Source organism: Gorilla gorilla, chromosome 7 (assembly GCF_029281585.2).
Source record: "Gorilla gorilla gorilla isolate KB3781 chromosome 7, NHGRI_mGorGor1-v2.1_pri, whole genome shotgun sequence".
Classification (NCBI taxonomy): domain Eukaryota; kingdom Metazoa; phylum Chordata; class Mammalia; order Primates; family Hominidae; genus Gorilla; species Gorilla gorilla.
Window position 1 is genome coordinate 85,813,608 of NC_073231.2, and position 27,737 is coordinate 85,841,344.

At 39.5% G+C, this 27,737-nt stretch overlaps 1 protein-coding gene across 7 annotated transcripts in view; it reads right to left on the reverse strand.

The window, feature by feature from the left end:
- UNC5D (unc-5 netrin receptor D) overlaps nucleotides 1-27,737 on the reverse strand; it is a 550,673-nt gene that overhangs the window by 187,721 nt on the left and 335,215 nt on the right. For all 7 annotated transcript variants that reach the window (XM_055349504.2, XM_055349502.2, XM_019032845.4 and 4 more), the window contains one exon: nucleotides 13,225-13,328. In XM_055349504.2, coding sequence (XP_055205479.1) covers nucleotides 13,225-13,328 — 104 coding nt within the window. The remainder of the gene's footprint in view (nucleotides 1-13,224; nucleotides 13,329-27,737) is intronic.

Genomic DNA, 27,737 nt, shown 5'->3' on the forward strand with positions numbered 1-27,737 from the left:
TACATGTACTCACATACTTATTGCACTACTATGTACAATAGCAAACATATGAAACAAATCTAAGTGTCCATCAATGAATTTAGATAAAGAAAATGTATACATACACAATGAAATACCAGTCAGCTATAAAAATTGAAATCATGTATTTTGAAACAACATGAATGGAACCAGAGACATTATGTTAATGGAATGATTCAGACAAAGACAAATACCATGTGTTCTCACATGTAAGTTGGAGCTAAACATGCACACAGAGTTGGAAATGACAGATAGTGGAGATGATGCAGGGTGAGGGGGACATAGAGTGTAGAATAATAGTGGAAACCAGGAAGAGGAGGGGATGGATGATGAGAAATTACTTGTCATTTGGGTGATGGATACACTGAAAGCCCTGTCTTCAGGGCTTACATGCAACCTATGCATGTAACAAAATTATACTTGCACCCCATACATTTAAACAGATCAGATTTTTAAAAATAAATGTTTGCTAAGGCATCAATAGCCTATTTAACCCTTAATGTAGCTGAAATACTTTCCATATTCATCTATAATACTACATTTATAAAACAAGGCTTTTGCCCCTTCTCAGCTGAGAATTTCTGTTTTAAACTACCCTAAAGCCCCAGCTGCTCCTTGGAATTAGTTTCTGTTTAATTTCAGCTAGTCTGTGTCTGAAATTTATTCCAAAAAGCATATACATTATTAAAATAAAAAAGTGATATGATGCCAGAGATAGAATCGGAAGTGTACTGGGCTAAATAGCAGTCCCTTGACATTCATGTTGATTTGGAACCTGGGAACCTGACCTTATTTGGTAATTGGGTCTTTGCAGATGTTTTATGATGCAGAATATAAAGTATGAGGCCATGCAGGATTACAGTCAGCCATAATCTAATGGCTGGTGTCCTTATAAAAAGAAATTCAGAGACACAGAGAGGAGAACACCATGTGAAGCTGCAATCGGTGGAGGAAGAGACTGAGTGATGTATCTATGTATTAATCCATTTTCACACTGCTAGGGTTAGGGTTAGGGTTAGGGGTTAGGGTTAGGGTTAGGGTTAATTTATAAAGGAAAGAAGTTTATTTGACTCATAGTTCCTCATGGCTGGGGAGGGAAGAAGGGGAAGCAAGGTACCTCTTCACAAGACAGCAGGAAGGAGAAGTGCCCATCAAAGAGGAAAAAAGCCCTTTACAAAAATGTGCCCATCAAAGAGGAAAAAAGCCCCTTATAAAACCATTAAATATCGTGAGAACTCACTCACTATCATGAGACCAGCATGGGGGAAACTGTCCACATGATTCAATGATCTCCACCTGGCCTCTGCCTTGACACATGGGGATTATGGGGGATTACAATTCAAGATGAAATTTGGATGACGACACAAAGCACAATCGTATCAGTATACAAGCCAAGGGACACCAAAGATTGCCAATAACTACCAGCATCTAGGAGAGAAGCATGGAACAGTTTCTCTTTCAGAGCCCCAGAAGGAATTAATGCTGTTGGATTTCAGTCTTCTACCCCAGAACTGTTGGAAAATAAACTTCTGCTGTTTCAAGCCTCCTCAGTGGTGGTAATTTATTACAGCCGCCCTGGGAAACTAATATACGAAGTGAGTAACTACAATTTGGAAATGTGTCAGAAAGGTAGATACCAGAAAAGAAAACGTGCTTTCTGATACATCTATATTTTGTTCCCTTGTTCCACAGCTCTCCCAAATATTTTTCTCACTGACATTGGACTGCGCTGCCACTGAAAGTTTTTCCTATCTTGCTCTCCTCCTTGTGGTTACAGCTGAAAAGCACCCTCAGAAGCAAATGAAGAAAGGGGCTGAGCCAGTCTACAGAGCTCATTTGCCTTCAAGTGTAGGGTGCTGGGGCAAGAAATAGGGAGGGATGTGTAAAGAGCTGCTTCCAAGCATTCACCAGAGTTCAGCCTCTAAATAACTGAACAGATGGGCATGCTGCTCACCTCCTAGAAGCCAGCCTGTCCTCTCATAGGAATCCTCTACCAATCTCAGTCCTGAACAGCCACAGAGTTCTTATAATTCATAAGTCCCCTGCATTCTCTCAAAAGATGCTTCAGTGTGGGTGGCTGGGTATGCACACTCATGTGTGCATTTATGAAACAAAATGTATTTTTGCTTTTGGCTGCTATCTTACCAGACTGCACATCCTTTATTCTTCTCTCTTTTGTTCTTTCTTTTTTAAATTTATGTCTTCAATAAGCAGTGGGGGCGGTAAGTGGGAGCTAAACACTGAGAACACATGGACACAAAGAAAGGAACGATAGACATTGGGGTCTACTCGAGGGGAGGGTGGAAGGAGGAAGAGGATCAAGAAGCTACCTGTGGGGTACTATGTTTATCACCTGAGTGATGAAATAATCTGTACACCAAACTCTCGTGACATGCAATTTACCCATATAATAAACCTGCACGTGTACTCCTGAACTTGAAATGAAATTTAAAGAAAGCCATAGACAACAGGACAGAGTGAACCTTAATGCAAACTCTAGACTCTCCTTAATAAGAATGTATCAATATTGGTTCGGTCATTGTACGGGATGTACCACACTTATGTAAGTTGTAATTACAAAAAAGGAAACTGGGTCAGGTGCGGTGGCTCATGCCTGTAATCCCAGCAGTTTGGGAGGATGAGCTGGGTGGATCACGAAGTCAGGAGTTAGAGACCAGCCTGGCCAATGTGGTGAAACCCCATCTCTACTAAAAATACAAAAATTATCTGGGCATGGTGGTGGGTGCCTGTAATCCCAGCTACTGAGGAGGATGAGCCAGGAGAATCATTTGAACCCAGGAGGCAGAGGTTGCAGTGAGCCGAGATCACACCATTGCACTCCAGCCTGGGTGGCAGAGTGAGACTCTGTATCAAAAAAAAAATAAAAAATAAAAAAAAAGTAAACTGAGGGGGAAGGTACAGGAGAACTTTCTGTAGTACTTCAACTTTTATATAAATTCAAAATAGTTTCACCTAAAGTCTATTAATTTAAAAGTGTGGCAACACTCTCTCAGGAAAAGCTCCATTTTAGTTAATGTTTAACAATCAGCCAAATGTCTAAATATTGTATTGAGGTGTTCTTTACTATTAAAAGTGAATCAAACTTGAAGTGAAAATATATTTTTATTTCTTTAGTTGTAGGACTAGTAATTGAGTTAATAAATTTATATTTGCATATATGGGTAGAGCCCACCACAGCTCAAGGAGGCCTGCCTGCCTCTGTAGGCTCCACCTCTGGAGGCAGGGCACAGACAAACAAAAGACAGCAATAACCTCTGCAGACTTAAATGTCCCTGTCTGACAGCTTTGAAGAGAGTAGTGGTTCTCCCAGCACACAGCTTGAGATATGAGAACAGGTAGACTGCCTCCTCAAGTGGGTCCCTGACCCCCGAGTAGCCTAACTGGGAGGCACCCCCCAGTAGGGGTGGACTGACACCTCATACGGCCAGGTACTCCTCTGAGACAAAACTTCCAGAGGAACGATCAGGCAGCAGCATTTGAGGTTCACCAACATCCGCTGTTCTGCAGCCACCGCTGCTGATACCCAAGCAAACAGAGTCTGGAGTGGACCTCCAGTAAATTCCAACAGACCTGCAGCTGAGAGTCCTGACTGTTAGAAGGAAAACTAACAAACAGAAAGGACATCCACACCAAAATCCCATCTGTACATCACCATCATCAAAGACCAAAGGTAGATAAAACCACAAAGATGGGGAAAAAAACAGAACAGAAAAACCAGAAACTCTAAAAAGCAGAGCTTCTCTCCTCCTCCAAAGGAACGCAGCTCCTCACCAGCAACGGAACAAAGCTGGACGGAGAATGACTTTAACGAGTTGAGAGAGGAAGGCCTCAGAAGATCAAACTACTCTGAGCTAAAGGAGGAAGTTCGAACCAATAGTAAAGAAGTTAAAAACTTTGAAAAAAAATTAGACAAATGGAAAACTAGAATAATCAATGCAGAGAAGTCCTTAAAGGACCTGATGGAGCTGAAAACCATGACACGAGAACTACGTGACGAATGCACAAGCCTCAGTAACAGATGCAATCAATTGGAAGAAAAGGTATCAGTGATGGAAGACAAAATGAATGAAATGAATCGTGAAGAGAAGTTTAGAGAAAAAAAGAATAAAAAGAAATGAACAAAGCCTCCAAGAAATATGGGACTATGTGAAAAGACCAAATCTACGTCTAATTGGTGTACCTGAAAGTGACAGGGAGAATGGAACCAAGCTGGAAAACACTCTGCAGGATATTATCCAGGAGAACTTCCCCAATCTAGCAAGGCAGGCCAACATTCAAATTCAGGAAATACAGAGAATGCCACAAAGATACTCCTCAAGAAGAGCAACTCCAAGACACACAATTGTCAGATTCACCAAAGTTGAAATGAAGGAAAAAATGTTAAAGGCAGCCAGAGAGAAAGGTCGGGTTACCCACAAAGGGAAGCCCATCAGACTAACAGCTGATCTCTTGGCAGAAACTCTACAAGCCAGAAGAGGGTGGGGGCCAATATTCCACATTCTTAAAGAGAAGAATTTTCAACCCAGAATTTCATTTCCAGCCAAACTAAGCTTCATAAGTGAAGGAGAAATAAAATCCTTTACAAACAAGCAAATGCTGAGAGATTTTGTCACCACCAGACCTGCCCTAAAAGAGCTCCTGAAGGAAGCACTAAACATGGAAAGGAACAACCGGTACCAGCCACTGCAAAAACATGCCAAATTGTAAAGACCATCAAGGCTAGGAAGAAACTGCATCAACTACTGAGCAAAATAACCAGCTAACATCATAATGACAGGATCAAATTCACACATAACAATACTAACCTTAAATGTAAATGGGTTAAATGCTCCAATTAAAAGGCACAGACTCGCAAATTGGATAAAAAGTCAAGAACCATCAGTGTGCTGTATTCAGGAAACCCATCTCACGTGCAGAGACACACATAAGCTCAAAATAAAGGGATGGAGGAAGATCTACCAAGCAAATGGAAAACAAAAAAAGGCAGGGGTTGCAATCCTAGTCTCTGACAAAACAGACTTTAAATCAACAAAGATCAAAAGAGACAAAGAAGGCCATTACATAATGGTAAAGGGATCAATTCAACAAGAAGAACTAACTATCCTAAATATATATGCACCCAATACAGGAGCACCCAGATTCATAAAGCAAGTCCTTAGTGACCTAGAAACAGACTTAGACTCCCACACAATAATAATGAGAGATTTTAACACCCCACTGTCAACATTAGACAGATCAATGAGACAGAAAGTTAACAAGGATATCCCGGAATTGAACTCAGCTCTGCACCAAGTGGACCTAATAGACATCTACAGAACTCTCCACCCCAAATCAACAGAATATACATTCTTTTCAGCACCACACTGCACCTATTCCAAAATTGACCACATAGTTGGAAGTAAAGCACTCCTCAGCAAATGTAAAAGAACAGAAATTATAACAAACTGTCTCTCAGATAACAGTGCAATCAAACTAGAACTCAGGATTAAGAAACTCACTCAAAACTGCTCAACTACATGGAAACTGAACAACCTGCTCCTGAATGACTACTGGCTACATAATGAAATGAAGACAGAAATAAAGATGTTCTTTGAAACCGAGAACAAAGACATAACATACCAGAATCTCGGGGACACATTCAAAGCAGTGTGTAGAGGGAAATTTATAGCACTAAATGCCCACAAGAGAAAGCAGGAAAGATCTAAAATTGACACGCTAACATCACAATTAAAAGAACTAGAGAAGCAAGAGCAAACACATTCAAAAGCTAACAGAAGGCAAGAAATAACTAAGATCAGAGCAGAACTGAAGGAAATAGAGACACAAAAAACCCTTCAAAAAAAATCAATGAATCCAGCAGCTAGTTTTCTGAAAAAACCAAACACCACATATTCTCACTCATAGGTGGGAATTGAACAATGAGCACAAATGGACACAGGAAGGGGAACATCCCACTCTGGGGACTGTTGTGGGGTGGGGGGAGGCGGGAGGGATAGCACTGGGAGATATATCTAATGCTAGATGACGAGTTAGTGGGTGCAGCGCACCAGCATGTCACATGTATACATATGTAACTAACCTGCACATTGTGCACATGTACCCTAAAACTTAAAGTAGAATTTAAAAAAAATTGATAGACTGCTAGCAAGACTAATAAAGAAGAAAAAAGAGAAGAATCAAATAGACGCAATAAAAAATGACAAAGGGGATATCACCACCAATCCCACAGAAATACAAACTGCCATCAGAGAATACTATAAACACCTCTATGCAAATAAACTAGAAAATCTAGAAGAAATGGATAAATTCCTCGACACATACACTCTCCCAAGGCTAAACCAGGAAGAAGTTGAATCTCTAAATAGACCAATAACAGGCTCTGAAATTGAGGCAATAATTAATAGCTTACCAACCAAAAAAAGTCCAGGACCAGATGGATTCATGGCCGAATTCTACCAGAGGTACAAGGAGGAGCTGGTCCCATTCCTTCTGAAACTATTCTAATCAATAGAAAAAGAGGGAATCCTCACTAACTCATTTTATGAGGCCAGCATCATCCTGATACCAAAGCCTGGCAGAGACACAACAAAAAAAGAGAATTTTAGACCAATATCCTTGATGAACATTGATGCAAAAATCCTCAATAAAATACAGGCAAACAAAACTCAGCAACACATCAAAAAGCTCATCCACCATGATCAAGTGGGCTTAATCCCTGGGATGCCAGACTGGTTCAACATACGAACATCAATAAACGTAATCCAGCATATAAACAGAACCAAAGACAAAAACCACATGATGATCTCAATAGACGCAGAAAAGGCCTTTGACAAAATTCAACAACCCTTCATGCTAAAAACTCTCAATAAATTAGGTATTGATGGGACGTATCTCAAAATAATAAGAGCTATCTATGACGAACCCACAGCCAATATCATACTGAATGGACAAAAACTGGAAGCATTCCCTTTGAAATCTGGCACAAGACAGGGATGCCCTCTCTCACCACTCCTATTCAACATAGTGTTGGAAGTTCTGGCCAGGGCAATCAGGCAGGAGAAGGAAATAAAGGGTATTCAATTAGGAAAAGAGGAAGTCAAATTGTCCCTGTTTGCAGATGACATGAATGTATATTTAGAAAATCCCATCGTCTCAGCTCAAAATCTCCTTAAGCTGATAAGCAACTTCAGCAAAGTCTCAGGATACAAAATAAATGTGCAAAAATCACAAGCATTCCTATACACCAATAACAGACAAACAGAGAGCCAAATCATAAGTGAACTCCCATTCACAACTGCTTCAAAGAGAATAAAATACCTAGGAATCCAACTTACAAGGGATGTGAAGGACCTCTTCATGGAGAACTACAAACCACTGCTCAATGAAATCAAAGAGGATACAAACAAATGGAAGAACATTCCATGCTCATGGGTAGAAGAATCAATATCGTGAAAATGGCCATACTGCCCAAGGTAATTTATAGATTCAATGCCTTTCTTCACAGAATTGGAATGACTTTCTTCACAGAATTGGAAAAAAGTACTTTAAAGTTCATATGGAACCAAAAAAGAGCCCACATTGCCAAGTCAATCCTAAGCCAAAAGAACAAAGTTGGAGGCATCATGCTACCTGACTTCAAACTATACTACAAGGCTACAGTAACCAAAACAGCATGGTACTGGTACCAAAACAGAGATATAGACCAATGGAACAGAACAGAGCCCTCAGAAATAATGCCGCATATCTACAACTATCTGATCTTTGACAAACCTGACAAAAACAAGCAATGGGGAAAGGATCCCCTATTTAATAAATGGTGCTGGGAAAACTGGCTAGCCATATGTAGAAAGCTGAAAGTGGATCCCTTCCTTACACCTTATACAAAAATTAATTCAAGATGGATTAAAGACTTACATGTTAGACCTAAAACCATAAAAATCCTAGAAGAAAACCTAGGCAATAACATTCAGGACATAGGCATGGGCAAGGTCTTCATGTCTAAAACACCAAAAGCAATGGCAACAAAAACCAAAATTGACAAGTGGGATCTAATTAAACTAAAGAGCTTCTGCACATCAAAAGAAACCACCATCAGAGTGAACAGGCAACCTATAGAATGGGAGACAATTTTTGCAACCTACTCATCTGACAAAGGGCTAATATCCAGAATCTACAGTGAACTCAAACAAATTTACAAGAAAAAAACAACCCCATCAAAAAGTGGGTGAAGGATATGAACAGACACTTCTCAAAAAAAGACATTTATGCAGCCAAAAGACACATGAAAAAATGCTCATCATCACTGGCCATCAGAGAAATGCAAATCAAAACCACAATTAGAATCTCACGCCAGTTAGAATGGCAATCATTAAAAAGTCAGGAAACAACAGATGCTGGAGAGGATGTGGAGAAATAGGAACAGTTTTACACTGTTGGTGGGACTGTAAACTAATTCAACCACTGTGGAAGTCAGTGTGGCGATTCCTCAGGGATCTAGAACTAGAAATACCATTTGACCCAGCCATCCCATTACTGGGTATATACCCAAAGGATTATAAATCATGCGGCTATAAAGACACATGCACACGTATGTTTATTGCGGCACTATTCACAATAGCAAAGACTTGGAACCAACCCAAATGTCCAACAATGATAGACTAGATTAAGAAAATGTGGCTCATATACACCACGGAATACTATGCAGCCATAAAAAATGATGAGTTCATGTCCTTTGTAGGGACATGGATGAAGCTGGAAACCATCATTCTCAGCAAACTATCCCAAGGACAAAAAGCCGAACACCTCATGTTCTCACTCATAGGTGGGAATTGAACAATGAGAACACATGGACACAGGAAGGGGAACATCACACACTGGGGACTGTTGTGGGGTGGGGGGAGGGGGAGGGATAGCATTAGGAGATATACCTAATGCTAAATGACGAGTTAATGGGTGCAGCACACCAACATGGCGCATGTATACATATGTAACTAACCTGCACGTTGTGCACATGTACCCTAAAACTTAAAGTATAATAATAATAAAAAAAAGAAAATATATTTTTATTTCTTTAGTTGTAGGACTAGTGATTGAGTTAATAAATTTATATTTGTATATATGGAAAAAAAGCAGGTAGGAATGTTTTCTTCACCTGTTAGTACCCAATCATGAGAGAAAGACAAAACAAAACAAAGCCAAAATGTTGTCTAATGTATTTTACATTTTGTGTAGGGCTAACCCTGGGATAACCTTAAATATTCATCAATATAATTAGCAGACTAATTTCCCTTCATATTCAATAAGTATTTATTGAACACCTGGATGTGAGAAGCATGTTTTTTAAATTTATTTTTACGCTAACAAATTGTATATATTTTTCATGTATAACATGTTTTGAAATATGTGTGTAATGTCGAATGGCTAAATAAGGCTAAATAATGTATGTATTACATCACAAACTTATTGTTCTTTTTGGGATGCAAACACTTAAAATCTACTCTTAGCATTTTTAAAGAATACAATACATTGTTATTAACTATAGTCACCATATTGTACCACAGACCAATAAACATATTCCTCTCTAACCAAAATATTGTACCCTTTGACCAATGTCTCCTCAACCTCTCCCCATCTCCCCAACATGTGGTGACCACCATTCTACTCTAGTTCTGTGACTTCAGCTTTTTTTTTTTTTTTTTTTTTTTTGAGACAGAGTCTTGCTCACTCACCTAGGCTGGAGTGCAATGGCATGATCCTGGCTCACTGCAACCTCCACCTCCCGGGTTCAAACAATTCTCCTGCCTCAGCCTCCCAAGTAGCTGGGACTACAGATGCATGCCACCACACCCGGCTAATTTTTGTGTTTTTAGTAGAAATGGGGTTTCATCATGTTAGGCAGGCTGGTCTCAAACTCCTGACCTCAGGCGATCCACCTGCCTTGGCCTCCCAAAGTGCCGGGATTACAGGCATGAGCCATTGCACCCGGCCAACTTCAGCTTTTTTAGGTTCTGCATAGAGGTGAGATCCCATGGTATTTTTCTTATTGTACCTGGCTTATTGCACTTGACATGCTGCCTGCTTGGTTCACCCATGTTGTCACAAATGACAACATTTCCTTCTTAAAGGCTGAGTAGTATTCCATTGTGTATGCATAACACATTTTTAAAATTCATTTGTCCATTGATGGACAGTTAGGTTGATGCCCTATCTTACCCATGGAGCTATTGTGAACAGTGCTGCAATGAACATGGGGGTGCAGGTATCTCTTCTACATATTGATTTCATTTGCTTTGGATATATACCTAGTAGTAGAATTGCTGGATCAAGTGGTAGCTCTACTTTTAACATTCTGAGGAATGTCCACACTGTTTTCCATAATGGCTATACCAATTTCCATTCCCACCAACAGTGTGCAGTGGTTTCCTTTTCTCCACATCCTTGCCAACACTTGTGAAAAATCTTTCACCTTTCTGAAAATAGCCTTGAGCAGCACTGCTTCGTATTCTGAGGATACAGCAATGAAGAAGAGTAAGCACAAATTTCCCTCACTGAATTTAAGTTTCAGTGGGGTAGAGAGAAATAAGCAAAGTAAATACAGTATGCTTGTGATAACAGGTAAAAAGAAAGTATATACCTAGTAGGATAAATTGCTGGGACAAAGCAGGGAAAAGGTGGAGTGTGGGAAGCAAATATTTGCAACATTTGCAGAGTGTACAGAGCAGGCCTTACTGAGCAAGTGATATCTGAGTAAGCCCTTAAGAAAGATGGGACAAAGCAGTGTGACAACTGGGGAAGAGCCCTGCAGCAGAGAGGCCAGCACATGCAAAGGCCCTGAGGTAGAAGCATGGCTGGTGCATCTGAGAGAGATTGAAGGGGCCAGGGTGACTGTAGCGCAGTCAAGTGCACAGTCAAATAAAATATAGAAGGTCACACCAGGCCAGATTATGTTGAATCTTGTAAAGCACTATAAGAACATAGACTTTTACCTGGCGTGCTTTGGAGTAGCTTTGCAGGATTTTGAACAGAACCCTTAAATGGCTGCAAGACCTTTGGTTGGTCACTATTACAAGCATCAGTTTTCCTGCTTCTAAAATGCAAAGGTTATGCCAGTAAATATCTAAGTTATCTTCCATCTGAAAAAAAAGTAGATTAATAGAGATCTAGAGTATGCTAAGTTCCTATAGGCTGATGGCTAATCAAAACATTAGCACCCCTCTCTGCTGCTGCCAAAGTCAATGGTAGTGATCCGGCACAGAACCAGAAGGAAACATGGGTGTACCGGGGGACACTCACACAGCTGGCACTACAGAGCCTAGACATTTTTATGCATAAAACATTTGTAAACTGGGACTTTTTGAAAGATGGGTGCTGAACGTAGAGAACTGCTGATACCTCTGTGAGGCTCCTAGGAACACATGCGATATCCTAAATGAGAGGGATACAGTCTCTTGCCTGACACTTAACGCCCTGTTCAGGAAAGGAGGGCATGCTGTTTGTAGGAAACAATAGGGCAGCAAAAGGAGACCAATATCTTTTTTGTTCGACATTCAATAAAAAATTTTTAAATCAGCATTTTCCTTTCTAATCATTTTACATCATGCATGGAGTGTTCACTTTAATTTTCAAGTCCGTTTACTTCATTTCTGTGAGGCATTTGAGCTTTGAATAGTGTCCACCCAGCATGCTTTCTAAATATGCAAGTATGTGTGTTTTTTCATTCCCCTTTATTTTATCTCCTTTTTTGTCCTGCCAATTACAAAATCCCAATTTTACTAAAATATGAAGCAAAGGCTCCTGGTTTTTTTCTTTTTCTTTGTATATCTGCTTCTCCATGAATAAACAATAGCTCTAAACACTGTTTCCCAGCTTCCCATAGAAGAGTCAAACCTGGACCAAGTGCTGCTGAACTCAGGCCTGTGAAAGGAAAATAAACCTTGGGGTCCCCAAATCACTAAGCTAAAGGGAAAAGTCAAGCTGGGAACCGCTTAGGGCCAACCTGCCTCCCATTCAATTCAAAGTCACCCCTCTGCTCACTGAGATAAATGCATATCTGATTGCATCCTTTGGAGATGCAAACTCAAAAGAATATAACCATTTGTCCCTTATCTACCTGTGACCTGGAAGCCCCCTCCCTGCTTCCAGGGGAGTTATCCCACCTTTGCTTCCAGTTGTCCAGCTTTTCCCGGACCTGAACCAATGTTTGTCTTACATATGTTGATTGATGTCTCATGTCTCCCTAAAATGTATAAAACCAAACTGTGCTCTGACCACATTGGGCACATGTCGTCAGGACCTCCCGAGGCTGTGTCACGGGCACGCATGCTCAACCTTGGCGAAATAAACTTTCTAAATTAACTGAGACCTCTCTCAAATTTTCGGGCTTCATGGGCCTAAATTTATAAACTTTTCATTATATTAAGCATGCCTTATACTTCTTAGTATTTTTCCTCCAACAATAGCTATATTACTAGTCTATCAGGGGTCATCTTTTCATTGTGAATAAAAGATTTAGAAAGACTTTCCTATGACCAGAGTGCATTACCAGGGACAATTATATTTGAATAGTAAGGTAGAAGTTCTAGAAAACATTCAAGAAGCAAAAAACATTGTGACTCTGGATTCTAGACACCTCGCTGTGAAGGAAGGATAACAGATCAGAGGCCTGTGGCTTCATCATTTTTTATATCCCTAATGCCTGCACAGTGCAGAAAACATAACAAACACTCAATAAATGAATGCTTGTTCCACAAAAAAGTGAAGGACGAACAAACACCAGTGACACTCAGACTGGGTCTTCTGACCTTTCCTATGGGCTTTTTCATGTGTGTTTGCCTGTTACAGCTCAGATTTGCTCCATAAGCCAATATGCATATCAGAAGATCTTGACTGAGGACAGAAAGAATGACATCTGCATGATTCAAGGTCCCCAGAACCAAGAAGACAGGTCAAATCCTACCCAGGCTGCCTACCAAGGGCCTTGTGCAAACACAGAAGTAGATGGGAGACAAGTTCCTTTCTAGCTTATTTCCTAGATAATTTCTTCACCATCTTTAGCAACTGAGCCCAGGCAACAAGAATCCCAGACATGGGCTCCTTTACTTCCCTTCCAGCCACACAGGACTCCGCCCTCCCTCTTGGGAACAGGCCTGGTTCCTCCAGGTGACTGGTCCCAGGATCCTGTCTTACCTCGGCAGCAGGGACTCCCTCTGGTGGGCGGCAGTGCAGTACAATCATGCCTTCAATGGGAACCTCCCTTCCTTGTGGGTCTTGTTCAAAGTTTTTCCGTAAATCTGCAAAGAAGCATGAGATAGGTGACACTTTGCTTCAAGTCTAGTGTTATTCAAATTTGGTCCAAGTACAAAAAAAAGTGAGCTTAATGTCACAACCTAGACACACACACACACAAATAAGTCACTTGTTCCAGGAATTCTAGAATAAGAGAATCGTTTTTCCAAATATTCATAAATGCATGTGAAATAACCTGGACAAAACAGTTTCTGATGTCCTATATTGATGTGAAGGATGAAATAAATAACTAGGAGAGTAGGAAAAAAAAAACACAGAACACCCCATTGTTTCATGAGTCTTTGCCAGCATTATCTGCTGAGCATCTGATGAAACACTTGGACTAATAAATTGCCATCCACAGCTATTATGCAGTTGAGATGCACATGATTTTTTTCTATTAACTGAAGAGTGCATTATTAATCTGTAACCTCTGCCGTTCCCTTAACCCTCTAGGGGGCTCTAGAAGATGCTAATAGAGTGAGATTACCTATTAGTCTTTTTATTTGTAACCAGGGAGAAGGGGCAACATTCAACCACAACAAAATCTATAACCTATCCAACCAAACATATAATTACAAAACACAACGCCCTCCAGTGAAACAGCAATGCTGGGTATTTGGGTAGTGCCCTTCATGGAAGGCTCCAGGCACTTTGCAAACAAGCTGTACTATTAACCTTTTACACATGGAAGGATGACACTTGCAGAGGTTAATTTGCTTGCCAGTGGTCACAGAGAGCATCGGTGCCAGTGATGGGGAACAATGCACTAAGCTTCCTGACACCCAGGCTGAGTGTTAACCAGCAAAGCCTTCTCAGGGAAGAGGACATAGATGGACAGTGCAGAAGAGTTTCATTTGCATTGCTTTCCACTTGAGCACACGCTTCATTAAAAAAAGGTGGGGAGTTGGCCTTTACTTCTCTCGAGGTGTCATGACAACTCTTTGATAATCTTGCAGCACGAGGGTAATTCTTGCTGCCACTTGAAAGCACAGGATAGTAGGGCAAAGACAGGTTGTTTACAAGTCTTCCTCAATGTAAAAGATTTTGCCCTCCCTCCCTGACAATGCATTTTTCTTCAAATTGAGTATCTCAAATTACAGGCTGTGAATTTATTGATTTAATTTTCTTCAGTGCTTACAATAACATGAAATATGTTCTCTGTAAAGAGGAGAGCTCCAGAATCAGTTACATCTTTATAAATTGTATAAATACATTAAACTTGCCTTTAGCAAGTCAAAAACACTCAATGAATAACAAGCACAGCAAGCCATGTATTCACTTTCCTCCGAATTTTACTCTTAATGCTTTCCCTTCCAGAGGCAACCAATGTCTTTTGTTAGTAGCAGTGCTACATATTCGGAGGTCTTCATGAGTATATGTAAGGCAAAGATCTTAAAACAACTTGAACTGCAGGTGGGTGACAAGATCCATTCTCTCATTTCTCTGCTGTCCCCTGAGTTTTAAAGCCAGCTTCCCTCTATCCGGGAACCGTAAATTGCCACAGCCCGTTTGATTCAGGACTTCTGACTCCAAGTATGATGAAGGTCACATACCTGACAACAAAACTGTGAAGGTTCTGTGAATAAACCCAGAATGAAAAATCTCACGTTTCCCACACAATTCTCCTCTGCTGTCTCACAAGGGATCTTTGGGTCAAAAATCCTTCCTCCATATGACTTGGTTATTTATCAGAACTATATCAAAATTAGTCTATCATAGAGCGAGAGTGACTTTAACATATGAGATGTCAGTTTGCTGATGAAGGAGCTGTTTTTTTTTGTTTGTTTGTTTTGTTTTGGAGATAAGGCCTTGCTCCATCACCCAGGCTGGAGTGCAATGGTGTGAACATAGCTCACTGTAACCTTGACCTTTCCAGGCTCAAGCTATCCTCCCACCTCAGCTTCCCAAGTAGCTAGGGCTACAGGTGTGTGACATCACACATGGCTAATTTTTTAAAAATTTTCTGTAGAAATGGGCAGATTGTCACTTCTTGCTTTGTTGTCCAGTCTGGTCTCCAACTCCTCCTGCGATCCTCCTGCCTTGGCCTCCCGAAATGCTTGGATTACAGGCATGAGCCACTGTGTCCGGCTTTTGTTTGGTTTGTTTGTTATTTTTTTTTCCTTTTCCTTCATTGCTTTGTTTTCTGAAGGAAGTTTTGTTCAGTGCTGCTAAATGGTCATCCCAATTTTGACACCAATTAATCTGTATTCAGCCAGATAGAGTATAGAAAACCAATAGTGCAAATTTCTATTTACATTCTACTTTTGTGTCCTTTCTTTGATCCACAGAAATAGAAAATGTAAAAAAATACTTAGTTTATGGCTATCTACACACCACTACATTAACTAAGTTATCAGGTGAAAAGACAACTGGAGAAATGTCATTATTTTTCTCCCCATTCCAGTCTCTCAGCAAAATAGGTAAGTAAATACATACATATCTATTTATACACGTTTGCATAATTTACATATTTGTGTGTGTGTGTGTGTGTGTGTGTGTATAAAAACTATTGACAGTGGGACCTAGGAAAGGGTATTACCCATAAACTAGAAACTTCAAGGAACTTCTAATAGATCTCACATAGGCAAGATTGGGTAGAAGAAAAGGCCAATCCAACCTGCTGCTCTTTCCAAATGACATTTGAAATGACTGGAAGAGTCCTAGCAAGACACACATTTCCCTCCCAAAGGTGTACATAAAAAGAACAAAGATTAAAGGCAATGACTGGGGGACAGGGAACAACTAGGGCACTATATATATCTGGATCCAACAGTGGTAACAGGCCGCCAACGTGTTAGGGAGCTGTAATGATCAGACATCATTATACCAAGTGAGAAACACAAGTATCATGGAGTCCTAGTTCTGGCTTGTACCTGATACTGGTGCCAGGACACTGATTACTAAGGAGGGCAAACTTTTGAATCCTAAGGAGGGTAAACTTACCAACAAATTCAAGTTAGCTACTAAATATAGTAGACATGATGGAAATAAACTCTTTAGACACAGAGGTATAGCTATGATTCTCACCATAGGGCACCCAGTCTAATTTGTTTCTGAATAGGCAATCTGAACACTTTAATCACCTATATGAGCTCCAAGGCTTGAAAGAAACGGACAGGAACTGATCCAATTTCTAATAGTAGGGAAAACATCCTTAGCCATATAACAAGAATTATACTACAAGAGAAGGAAACAAACCATAGAACCGAAAATAGATTTCTTCCTCTAAAAAGACATGAAGCAAGAGGCATATTTTTAGATAATTTCTAATTTTAGTTCTTTAAAGTCAAAAGGAAATAGCAACTGAGAATCTAGAGTAGAGAGTTATAAATAGGATAACATCTGAGATCAAGAAACCGCCACTATGAGGAAAGAAACTAACTGCTGATTTAGAAATATATAAATAAATATGGAGACAGTAAATAGCATATTGAATATTGCAGAAAACTGAACCAGAAGACAGGCAGCATCAGTCAGGATGCATCAGAAAAACAGCAAGTACACCAATTGGTTTAACAGAAAATATTAATATAATGAAGTTGGAAGACTAAGTAGGCAAAGGGGAAACTGCAGGAACATTGCAGGGAGCCTGGGCTTGGCAAAGGAGCTCCATACCCTTCTGCTCAGTTTATAGATAGACCAGTTGGTATAGACATCGAAGATTGCTGTGTTGGTAACAGAGTAAGAAATGTCCTCTACTAGTGTGCTTATGGTGACTTGTTCTACATCTGTTTTCCTTGTTCTATCATCGGTTCTATGAAAGCAGGTTCTATGTCCTAGACTTTCACTCCTCTTTCCCAGTGCCTATTGTAATATCTGATACAGGGCAGGTTCTTAATAAATACCTGGTGAGTAAATGAGGTAAGGGGAAAGTGATAAAGTGACAATGAGATTGTCAGAGGGAGGATGAAATGAATGACAAAGTGGAGAAAGAGGAATACATTACATATAATAGGAATTTTAAAAGGACACAACAAGATGAAAAAAAGAAACAAAAATCAATTTAATAATAATAATAATAATAGTTCTCTAAGCTAAAAAAGGACTTGAGTTTGCAAAATGACTCATTGGATATGAGGCAAACTAGCTTTAAAAAGAAACAACCCTAGATAGATCTTAGTTGAAACTGTTAATTTTAACAATATTAATAAAATGCAAAAGTAAATTTACAAGTATTTTTGCAGAAAACAAGCAAAAAGAATAATGGAACAAGAATATGGAACTTATTTCCTGTATTTTTTATGTATCAGAGTATACTTAATCAAATTCTTTTTTATTTTTTGCTTTTTTTTTTTTGTAAAAAGCATAGGTGTTAATTTTTTATTTGCAAACAAGTTAGTATTCATGAGTAACCTAACAACAATGTAGTGTCAGACATGATAAGACCATGAGATTGTAAGCAGCCACATACTCTTCCTGAAAACATTGCCTTGTAAAATAAACTAACCAATGAAAAACAACTCAATGCAATAATTTCAGTATTTGGAAGTTGTCGGTTTTAAAAACCTGGCAATGGGCAATAAAAACACTTAAAAGTTTTAAACCTAAATACTTTTTATAAATAAAAATATTCACATAACTATCTAAGGGATCAGGGAAGAAAGATGCATAATATATCATAAATATGCATAACCAATGGTATGGACTTAAAATTGCTGGATCATAGATCTCAGGACCCCACCGGGCAGGAGTGGTCACCGGTGAGGAAGGTGGGGGCTGCAGCTTGTGTTTTTGCTTGAATTTGGGACCACCACTTACTCGTACCTTGACTCAGTAAGTATTCTCAATGTTTCTGCTTCAGCTTCCTCATCAGTGATATGAGGATAATAATTCACATCCACTTTGTTAAGACTAAATCCTAGTATATGCAAAGTCCATTTAAGAGCACTGGTTGCTTCATAGAGGTCATGTATATTACTAGATCCTAAAGCCTTGATGATTAAAATGGGGTAGCTTTGTCATAAATCAGGCAAATTAACTATAAACCAGTGCATTTTTCAGAGACACTTAAATAAAAAGAATAATGCAGGATATGATTAAAGTGATACATAAATTAAGTGGGAAAAGGTATTAAGATGACTAGTTGCCCTTTTGGAGAAAAAAAATAAAACTAGATTAATGTCTTTATACCAAAATAAATCCCATATTAATAAGAAATATTTTTACATAAAACTACAGCAGTAATAAAATAAAATATTCATTGGATCTTAGGAAAAGGAAGGCTTTTCCAGACTTGAAATTAAAGACCCCTTAAGGGATTGATTGGTAGGTAGTGTTTTGTCAAAATTAAATTTTTTTTTTTTATCTAAAACATTATAAGCAACATCAAGGGCAGAGGGTTAACAGCCTTAATATATAAAGAGCTCTTATGAAACAAAATAAAAACAATACCCTCAAATAAAATGGCGAAGGGACGTGAAACAAAATTTATACAAGAAGAGATACAAGTGGCTAATAAAAATATCTAAAAGGACCAAATCACTAATTACTCAAGAAATGTCAATTTTGGAACCATCAATATATCTCCTTCCTCTTGCAAGAGGCTTAGTTTTGTTTAAGTAATAATGCCCAAGGTTAGCAAGCATATAAGAAACAGTAATATTAAACACTGCTACAAGTGAAAATGGGCATACATGAAGAGCGAGCTGTAATGTGTTACTTCAAAAGTTCATAGATGAACAGTATGGCATTCTGTTTAGCAATAAAAAGGAAAGAATATTGATGCGCGTTACAACATAGATGAATCTTAAAAATGCTACGCTAGGTGAAAGAAGCCATTCACAAAAGGCCACATATTGTATGATTCGTTTATATGAAATATACAGAAGAGGTAAATCCATAGAGACAGAAAATAGATGAGTGGTTACCTAGGGCTGCAGCTGAGCAAGGAGTATGGGGAAGGACAGCAAAGAGAAATAGTTTTGGTGGGTTTTTTATGTTGTGACGGAAATATTCTATAATTGACCCTGATGATGGTTATACAACTCTGTGAGTATACTAAAAACTACCAAATTGTACACTTTAAATAAGTAAGCTGCATGGTATGTGGATTATATCTCAGTACAGTTATTATTAAAAAGAATTCATTCATATGGTTCAATAATTCTATTTCTAAACTTTTCTAAAAAACAAAAAGAGATGAGAGCTCCACAGAAAAATGGATGCATAGTGGTATTGCTCAAATAATCATTTATAATGATGAACACTTGCTAATAACTTAATAATATAGGGGTGGTTAATTTTTTGGTGCATTCATACAATGGAACATTATGCAACCATTAAAAATCATAAGCTCAAAATATTTAAGATTATAGGTAAATATTCAGATTAAGTGCTAAATAAAATAGAGTGGAGTACATGATCTCTACCATATGCATGTTAGTAATAAAAATCACTCTCTCCCAAATGTAGTAATTGTATTATTATTAAATACATCTACTTCCAAAGTAAGTATACCTGCATTAAACACCTGTTTTGGCAGGTAATCCTTTTTTTTTTTTGAGATGAAGTCTTGCTCTTGTCGCCCAGGCTGGAGTGCAATGGCCCAATCTCAGCTCACTGCAACCTCTGCCTCCCAGATTCAAGCAATTCTCCGGTCTCAACCTCCTGAGTAGCTGGGATTACAAGCGTGTGCCACCACGTCTGGCTAAATTTTTTGTATTTTTAGTAGAGACGGGGTTTTGCCTTATTGGCCATGCTGGTCTTGAACTCCTGACCTCATGTGAGCCACCTGCCTTGGCCTCCCAAAGTGCTGGGATTACAGTCATGAGCCACTGCACCCAGCTGGTAGGTAATCCTTAATTTGCCTTCATGAGTTGTGTAGAAGTGCAATAGCCTTCTTCACTCACTCCCGCTGTTGACCATGGGCTGGACACTGTGCCAGGCAATGGGATACCTGACTGAACATGCCACAGACTGCCCTGGCCTTCCCAGAGCATATGCTCTAGCAGGGTGACTAGCTATTAAACAAACAATTAAGAGGTATACATTTGAGTGATGAGATGGAGAAGTGGGAACTACCCTGTAAATGTAGCAGTGGGGCCCACATAAATCTAGTGATTGCAAAAAAGTTTCTCAGAGAGTAATATCTAAACTGAGGCAGAGAATCTCACAGGCCTAAAAACACACACCAGGTGCCATTTATAGTCTCAATCAGACTTGTACTGGCTTAAAGCATAACCACCATATCTCTTCCCTTTTAAACATATATACATATGCTCTCTCACTTTTTTCTTGCAAGTCTCTGCAAAATGCTTGCCTAGCTACCTCTCTTTCCTAAGTTTTCATATCACATGAGGACACTCTTTTATTAGACTTGTCTTCTATTCGTGTATATTGAGAGGGTGGAGCATAAATAGATTTCCACCCTCTGATCTCACTCATAATCATGTGCACATGGTCTACGGGAAGAAGAAAAGCAGTCATTGTCACATTGTTCTGTATAAGGGAACTGAACCAAATTGCATACATATGCATAAAGATAGATTTTTAAATGTGGTTTAAAAATACAAAACCTTACCATCTGAAAATAGCAACTGGTGTGGGATTAGTATATATATATATTATTATTATAGTTATAGGAAAAACCCTAAAAAGAAATTACTAAACATTTTGAAGATTTTCCACTGGATGAAATTTGGTATATTAATTATCTCCTTTATCTGTTTCTGCATTTTCCAAAATTTCTGTAATGAATATGGATTACTTTCATAGCCACCAAAAATCACGTCCAAAAAAAGATCCCTTTCTTCTGAGTTGTCAAGCATCTCTGTACTAGACCAAACTGTATCAGAAGCCAGGAGAGAAGTACATCTTGTTTCATTTTATTGTACCAAGTTTCACTCCTACGATGTCTATCAAAGAAGGAAGCAAGGAAGATCATATCCTTCAAACTTTTCAGAATTGCAAATTCTGAAATACCCTTCTCTAATTTTATTTTAGTCATGGGAATCTGCACATGACGGCAAAACTTTTCATTGGTTCTGTTTATTGCCATATTTCTGGCAGCTGGAAGATAGTGACTTAATACATATTTGTTGAATGAATGAATGAGCAAATGTAATTTCCCACTTCAACTCATCTGAATGATGACTATGAACTAATATGCAACGAAGTCTCTGGCAGTTAAGATGACTAGGAAAAGCAAAACCATGAACAGATATGTGCAATAGGCACTGCAATGATGCTAAAATAACACATTCATTCAGTGTCATCTTTACACACACATTGTGTGTGTGTGTGTGTGTTTGAATGGTAAAAACAATCATCAGCACAGATCAATTTGGAGCAGCACTCTGTCTAGTTCTGTTCCTTCTTCACCCCATCACCCTGTTTAGTTCCACAGCAGAATGCCAACAAGACCCACAATGCCTGGAATCAAAGACAGCAGAAGTGAAGAGGAGGGAGAGGTGACAAAGCTGGGTACTTGGCTAACCTGTAAATCATATAACCAGCAACAGGATCATCCAGAGTCAGCAGTACCTGCCAATAAGTAGTATATCTGGGGCTAGACCTTGGGAAGCAGCAGCCTCCCCTTCCTCACCCCATGCCCTATTTGGCCTTTTTTTGTCATTTTCCTTTCATGCTACTATGTTAGAAAAGTCATTGTAGCACAAGAAAATCAATAAAAATTCAATTCCAAATAATAGTTCTTTGCAGCTCAGCAACACCACGGAGTTATCGGCTCATTCAATGTTCTGGCAGTTAATGCAATGAAATAAAAATAATTTATTCATTCAAACCAAATCAGCCAGTGAAAAATCATAGTCATTTTTTTAATAGTCATAGTCAAAGCCATTTGTTAAGATTCCAGGAGGATGGTCTGATGTCCCATTAGTTGTCCAGCTACATTGGTATTCAAATAGGCTTTGAATCTTTGCCACCCATATTTCTCTGAAGGAACAACAAACCCCATTTGTCAGACATAAAAGAAAATTGTAACTTACCCAAATACAGAGTATTTATTGTAATAAAAGGGCTGGTTCACATGCAGGATGGGTGCATGCCAGCAAACCGAAAGTCAAGGCCTGGTGCTTCCATGTGGTTCCACCTCAATCCTCCAGCTCTGAGCTGTTATGACCTAAGACGTCAGTTACTGGCTTCAGTTCCCGAGGCAAGGCACATAAAAGGCTTTCTGTTAGGTGAATTTTTTCCTCATTGTGATAGTCTTTTGTATTTGGCACATTATCTGCGCTCCTCCCGCAAGCCTGGCTTAAACCCTCTACCTTGCTTAGATCTATGTATGATGCACATTTCTTTTCTTTTCTTGAGTCTCACTTTGTCACCTAGGCTGGAGTGCAGTGGTGCAATCTCGGCTCACTGTAACCGCTGTTTCCCGGGTTCAGGTGATTGTCTTGTCTCAGCCTCTGGAGTAGCTGGGATTACATGCATGTGCCACCATGCCTGGATAATTTTTGTATTTTTAGTAGAAACGGGGGTTTCTCCATGTTGGCCAGGGTGGTCTCGAACTCCTGACCTCAGGTGATCCACCTGCCTCGGCCTCCCAAAGTGCTGGGATTACAGGTGTGAGCCACCGTGCTTGGCTGATTCTGCACATTTCTTGACCGGCAGACCCATATTATTGATATTAGGCTGTTCCCACCTTTCATTTCATGTCTTTGTGTTAGATCTTCCAGTTCTTATTTCAGCTGTGTCTCCCTGAGTGATAACTGGCATTAAAGGACAATGCCACGTGTAGATTCCTATACATCTGGAACATATATATATATATATATATATATATATATATATATGTGAATATAATATATATATTCCCCTTAACATTATATATTATATTCATTTTATTGTACCAAGTTTCACTGCTACAATGTCCATCAAAGAAGGAAGCAACAAAGATCATATCCTTCAAAGTTTAGTGAATTACAAATTCTAAAATATTCTTCTTTAATTGTATTTTAGTCATAGGAATCTGCACATAGCACAAAACTTTTCATTGGTTCTGTTTATTGCCATATTTCTGGAATGAATATATATGTACATATATATATATATACACACACACACACACACACACATATTATGGTTGCAATAATATATTATATATATGACATCTTCCTGAAATTCCTGAATATTGCAACCATAACTCCTGTTCAGTAAATCTTACAGCAATAACGAAGAAGGGCCACCTTTGGACGGACGCCACTGAATCACCCTACAACTCTCCATGCAGTCTCTTCTCTTGATGCCAGGCACTGAGCATTCTCTGCTTACTGGGACAGCAGGGTGTTCGGCTGATGCAAAAGGTCCTGTCATGCTGACACTCCTCAAGGCTGTTTCTAGGACCATAAAATAACTTTGGGCCTTTGTGAGATCCCTTGTGCTCTGTAATCCCTCTGCTGGTAAATTGCTGTTATCAATAAAGCGTTTTATAACTAGCCCTGTGTATCATTATCCTGTGTTCACAAGTAGTGTAGCTTGTCAGGTAACAGTGGGGTTGCCAAGGGGATATAGTTGTGCCTGCAGTAGGGACATATTATGCTGAGTAGAGACAGTTGTAGTTTTCCAAAATGCTTTAAGAACTAATTTAAAGTATTCTCTATTGAGCTACTCCCAACACAATAAGATCTATCGTGTTCAGCCTCTTTTGTTTATAAAAACAAAAATCATTCATATTCCAAAAAGAAATTGAGAATTTATTGAAAATTAGGAAGATAAAAATCTTAACGATGAGTTTAGGACTGACTGGAAACCAAGACAGACCAGGCTTGAAGAATAAGAAACACAATACAACTGTGTCTTACAGAGGCTATAACATAGCCAAACGAGGAGATAAAGAGATCCAGTTAGGGTCACGCATGGTGTCTTTTGCTTGTAATTCCAGGATTTGGGGAGGCCAAAGTGGGAGGATCTCTTCAGGCCAGGAGTTTGATACCAGCTTGGGCAACACAGTGAGACCCTCATCTCTCAAAAACAAACAAACAAACGAAAAAAAACAGGAAAACAACAACAACAACAAAATAGGCTTGGTGGCACATGCCTGTAGTCCCAGCTACTTGGGAGGCTGAGGCAGGAGAATCGCTTGGGCCCAGGAGTTGGAAGCCACAGTGAGCTATAATGATGCCACTTCACTCCAGTCTGAAAGATGGAGTGAGATTCTGTCTCTATAAAACAAAACAAACAAAACAAAACAAACAAAAAACAGGCCCAGTATAATTCTTTCCTCTGAGTTATTTCATGATCCTCTTAGCACACACATGGCCATGTCACTCCTGCCCTTCCTAACCAATCCCCTCTCGCTATCGCCCTAATGGTCTTAACTTTTCCGTCGATTGTATTCACTCATGGGTGCTGGTGTCTCAGGGCCACTGCCACCTGCTTCTTTTTTTGTGCCTTCTATCTTCAGTTGTCACTACCAACTGCTGATTCTCTTTCAGGATGAGGTTATACTCAGAAGAGCAAAAATCTACAAGACTATAATCACTTAAATTCTTCTCAAGTGAATCTATCATACTGAGTCAATTCATGTGTCTATGTTGCCTGGGGGTAGATTCTTGGCCCCAAGGATACAACAGTGGGCACATGTGGCACCAGAATGATCACCCCTGCCTACGAAGCCACTCAGCACCATTTCCGTTGGCAAGAAAATAATGGGTAGGAACCCCCCATAAGGAAACCATGCCTGTAGAAAGAAGGATTGCTGTTTGCTTTGTCTCCAAGTTCCATAGAAGGCAATTTCTGCATATTGACTGCATTGATTTGGTTGTGTCAATACATAAAGGACAGCTGAAGTTTAACCTAAATAGGAGATATTAACAATCTTCAACAGGAAAAGCCATTAACTAAAAATATAGAAATTCTCTGCTGCCTTGTTTTCAAGGCATTAAACCAAGGGAAAATACACTGATAACTCACATTTTGTATCTTTACATCATGTTCCACCAAAAGCTATAGGGACAAAATATCTGCAAGTTCCACATTCTGTACATTTGAGAGTACTGTTGTTCTACTTGCTGTGCTAATGAGAAAATCGAGTCCTAGGTGAATGCAGAAATAGCCACCAAATCAAGTGTTTTTGATGGAAAACAAAAACAAAAAGATCAGAGCCTGGAAGCACTGACTGCACTTAGGCTGCTCAGTTCCCAAGCAGGATATGAAAAGACTATGCTGGTCATATATATACATATACACACACCCAGGCACACACACACGCACATACACACACACACTTTAGAGATTGGGTCTCTGTCACCCAAGTTGGAGTGCGGTGGTGCAATCATAGCTAACTACAGCTTAAAACTCCTGAGCTCAAGCAATACTACTGCCTCGACCTCCCAAGAAGCTAGAACTACAGGCACATGCCATCAAGCCTGGCTAATTTTTAAATGTTTTTGTAGAGATGGGGTCTCACTGTGTTGCCCAGGTTGGTCTCCAACTCCTGACCTCAAGTGATCTTCCTGCCTTAGCCTCCCAAAGTGGTGAGATTATAGCCATGAGCCACTGCACCCAGCCTGTGCTGTTCATCTGTTGTCAAGTATCCCTTTTCTGAGACAGCTTAATTTCTACATCTCCTACAAGCAGTAATAGAGCTTATCTGCAGCTCAGCATCCAGCTGGGCACTGGAATGCAAAATGAACCCCATGGTTGAAGGGACAAAGTTTCAAAAACCACATGGACGTGGAGAATCATCCCTGACTTTCCTGAGTGACCTCTGAGTCTTCTACAGGAAATTAGAGGGATGTGAACTAGCAACAAGTTTAAGAAGAAATGACCTAAAAATAACCTTAAGCTTTCAATACTCACCACCTCATTGTAATTCACTACCACTCCTGGAGAGGGATGAAAGGAAAACAAAGGGATAGAAAAGAGTCAAAAAGAAAAGCCAACCCAGCAGCAAGAAAAAACAGTTTAATCACATTATTAGTTTTTTGGTTCTTCCCTCATCCCACATCTCCACGAGGCCAGGAAGGTCAATCGGGACAAGATGAGGCCAGTGTCATGAGCATGTAAACACTGGATATGCCACTAAATATCTAACACCTCCTACCTCCAGCATGGCCTCACAGAACTGAGTGGAAGGAAGAAGGCTGCATTTTGCTTTCCTTAAGCCAAACTTGCCAGAACCAGGAAGATCTAAGGAACCACTTTCGCTCAGTTTTTCACCTTTTGGGTAGCCAAATCCGTATTTTTTTAAAAATAAAATGACCCAGCAGAATGCAGATGAAACTATGAAGAACTGACAAGAAAGATGCAACCACTGCATCAGGAGGATGCTTTCCAGGAAAAGTGAATGATCAATGGCGGTGAAATAGGAGCTATCATGGGGATCTGAGAAAGAAAAGAAATCACTGTGGCTGCAAGAGCTACAATGACTGGTGACTGGAAGCACTGTATAGTCAGGGAAGGGAAGAAAGACATGGGGGTTCATGCCTATGGGGCCAAAAGTTCAAAGTTTGGGAAGTCATGGTGTTCAACCATAGGAATAGCATGATCTGGTTTGCATTTTTCTTCAAGAGTAATCATTCTTGTTGCTGTGTAGAGAATGCATTTCAAGGCAGCAAGAGCAGAAACAGCAAAGAGATTATCATAGGAGATAAATAATGTTTGTATCAGGTAGAGAGAAGAGGACAAATTCAGGATCTAGTTTGGAGGCAGAGGTGGCTGGACTTTTAGGTGAACAGGATGTGACTGAAGGAAAGAAAAGTCCAGGATGACCCCTGGGTCTTGTCAGGAGCCCCTGTGGTCCCTTTACTGAAACAGGAAACACTGGGAAATAAACACAAATTTACAGCAATGATTTTTTTTCTTTTAATTTTTTTGTTTTTAATTATTATGGGTACATAAGAGGTACATATGTTTATGGAGTACATGTAATGTTTTGATACATGCTTACAATGTGTAATAATCCCATCAGCTTATTGGGATACCCATCACCTCAAGCATTTATTATTTCTTTGTGTTAAGAACATTCCAATTCCATTCTTTTAGTTATTTTAAAATATACAATAGTGTTCACCATAGTTCACATTGTTATGCTATCAAATACTAAATCTTATTCATTCTTTAACTACATTTTTATACCCATTAACTATCCCCACTTCCTCCACCATCACCCTGCAGCAGTATTGATGGAGTGAAAACCAAAAAAGTACTTTTTGGGACATAGCCAGTTTGAGACACCTACTGGATATCCAAGTGGATGTGTCAGGTAGGCAGTAGATGAAGAATTTGGGAGACAAGGTGCCACGTTAAGGCTGAGCATGATCAGAATATAGACAGCGAACAAAGCCCTGGAGCAAAAGACTCCACTGAAAGAGAGACTGGATTATGGAGGGAAGAGGCCTCAAGATGGAGATCTAGAATACTACAATATTTACAGGTGGGAAGAGAAGGGATCTAGACAGAAGATTCAACTGTGGTCAATGAGAAGAAGGAAAACCAGAAGACAACAAAAC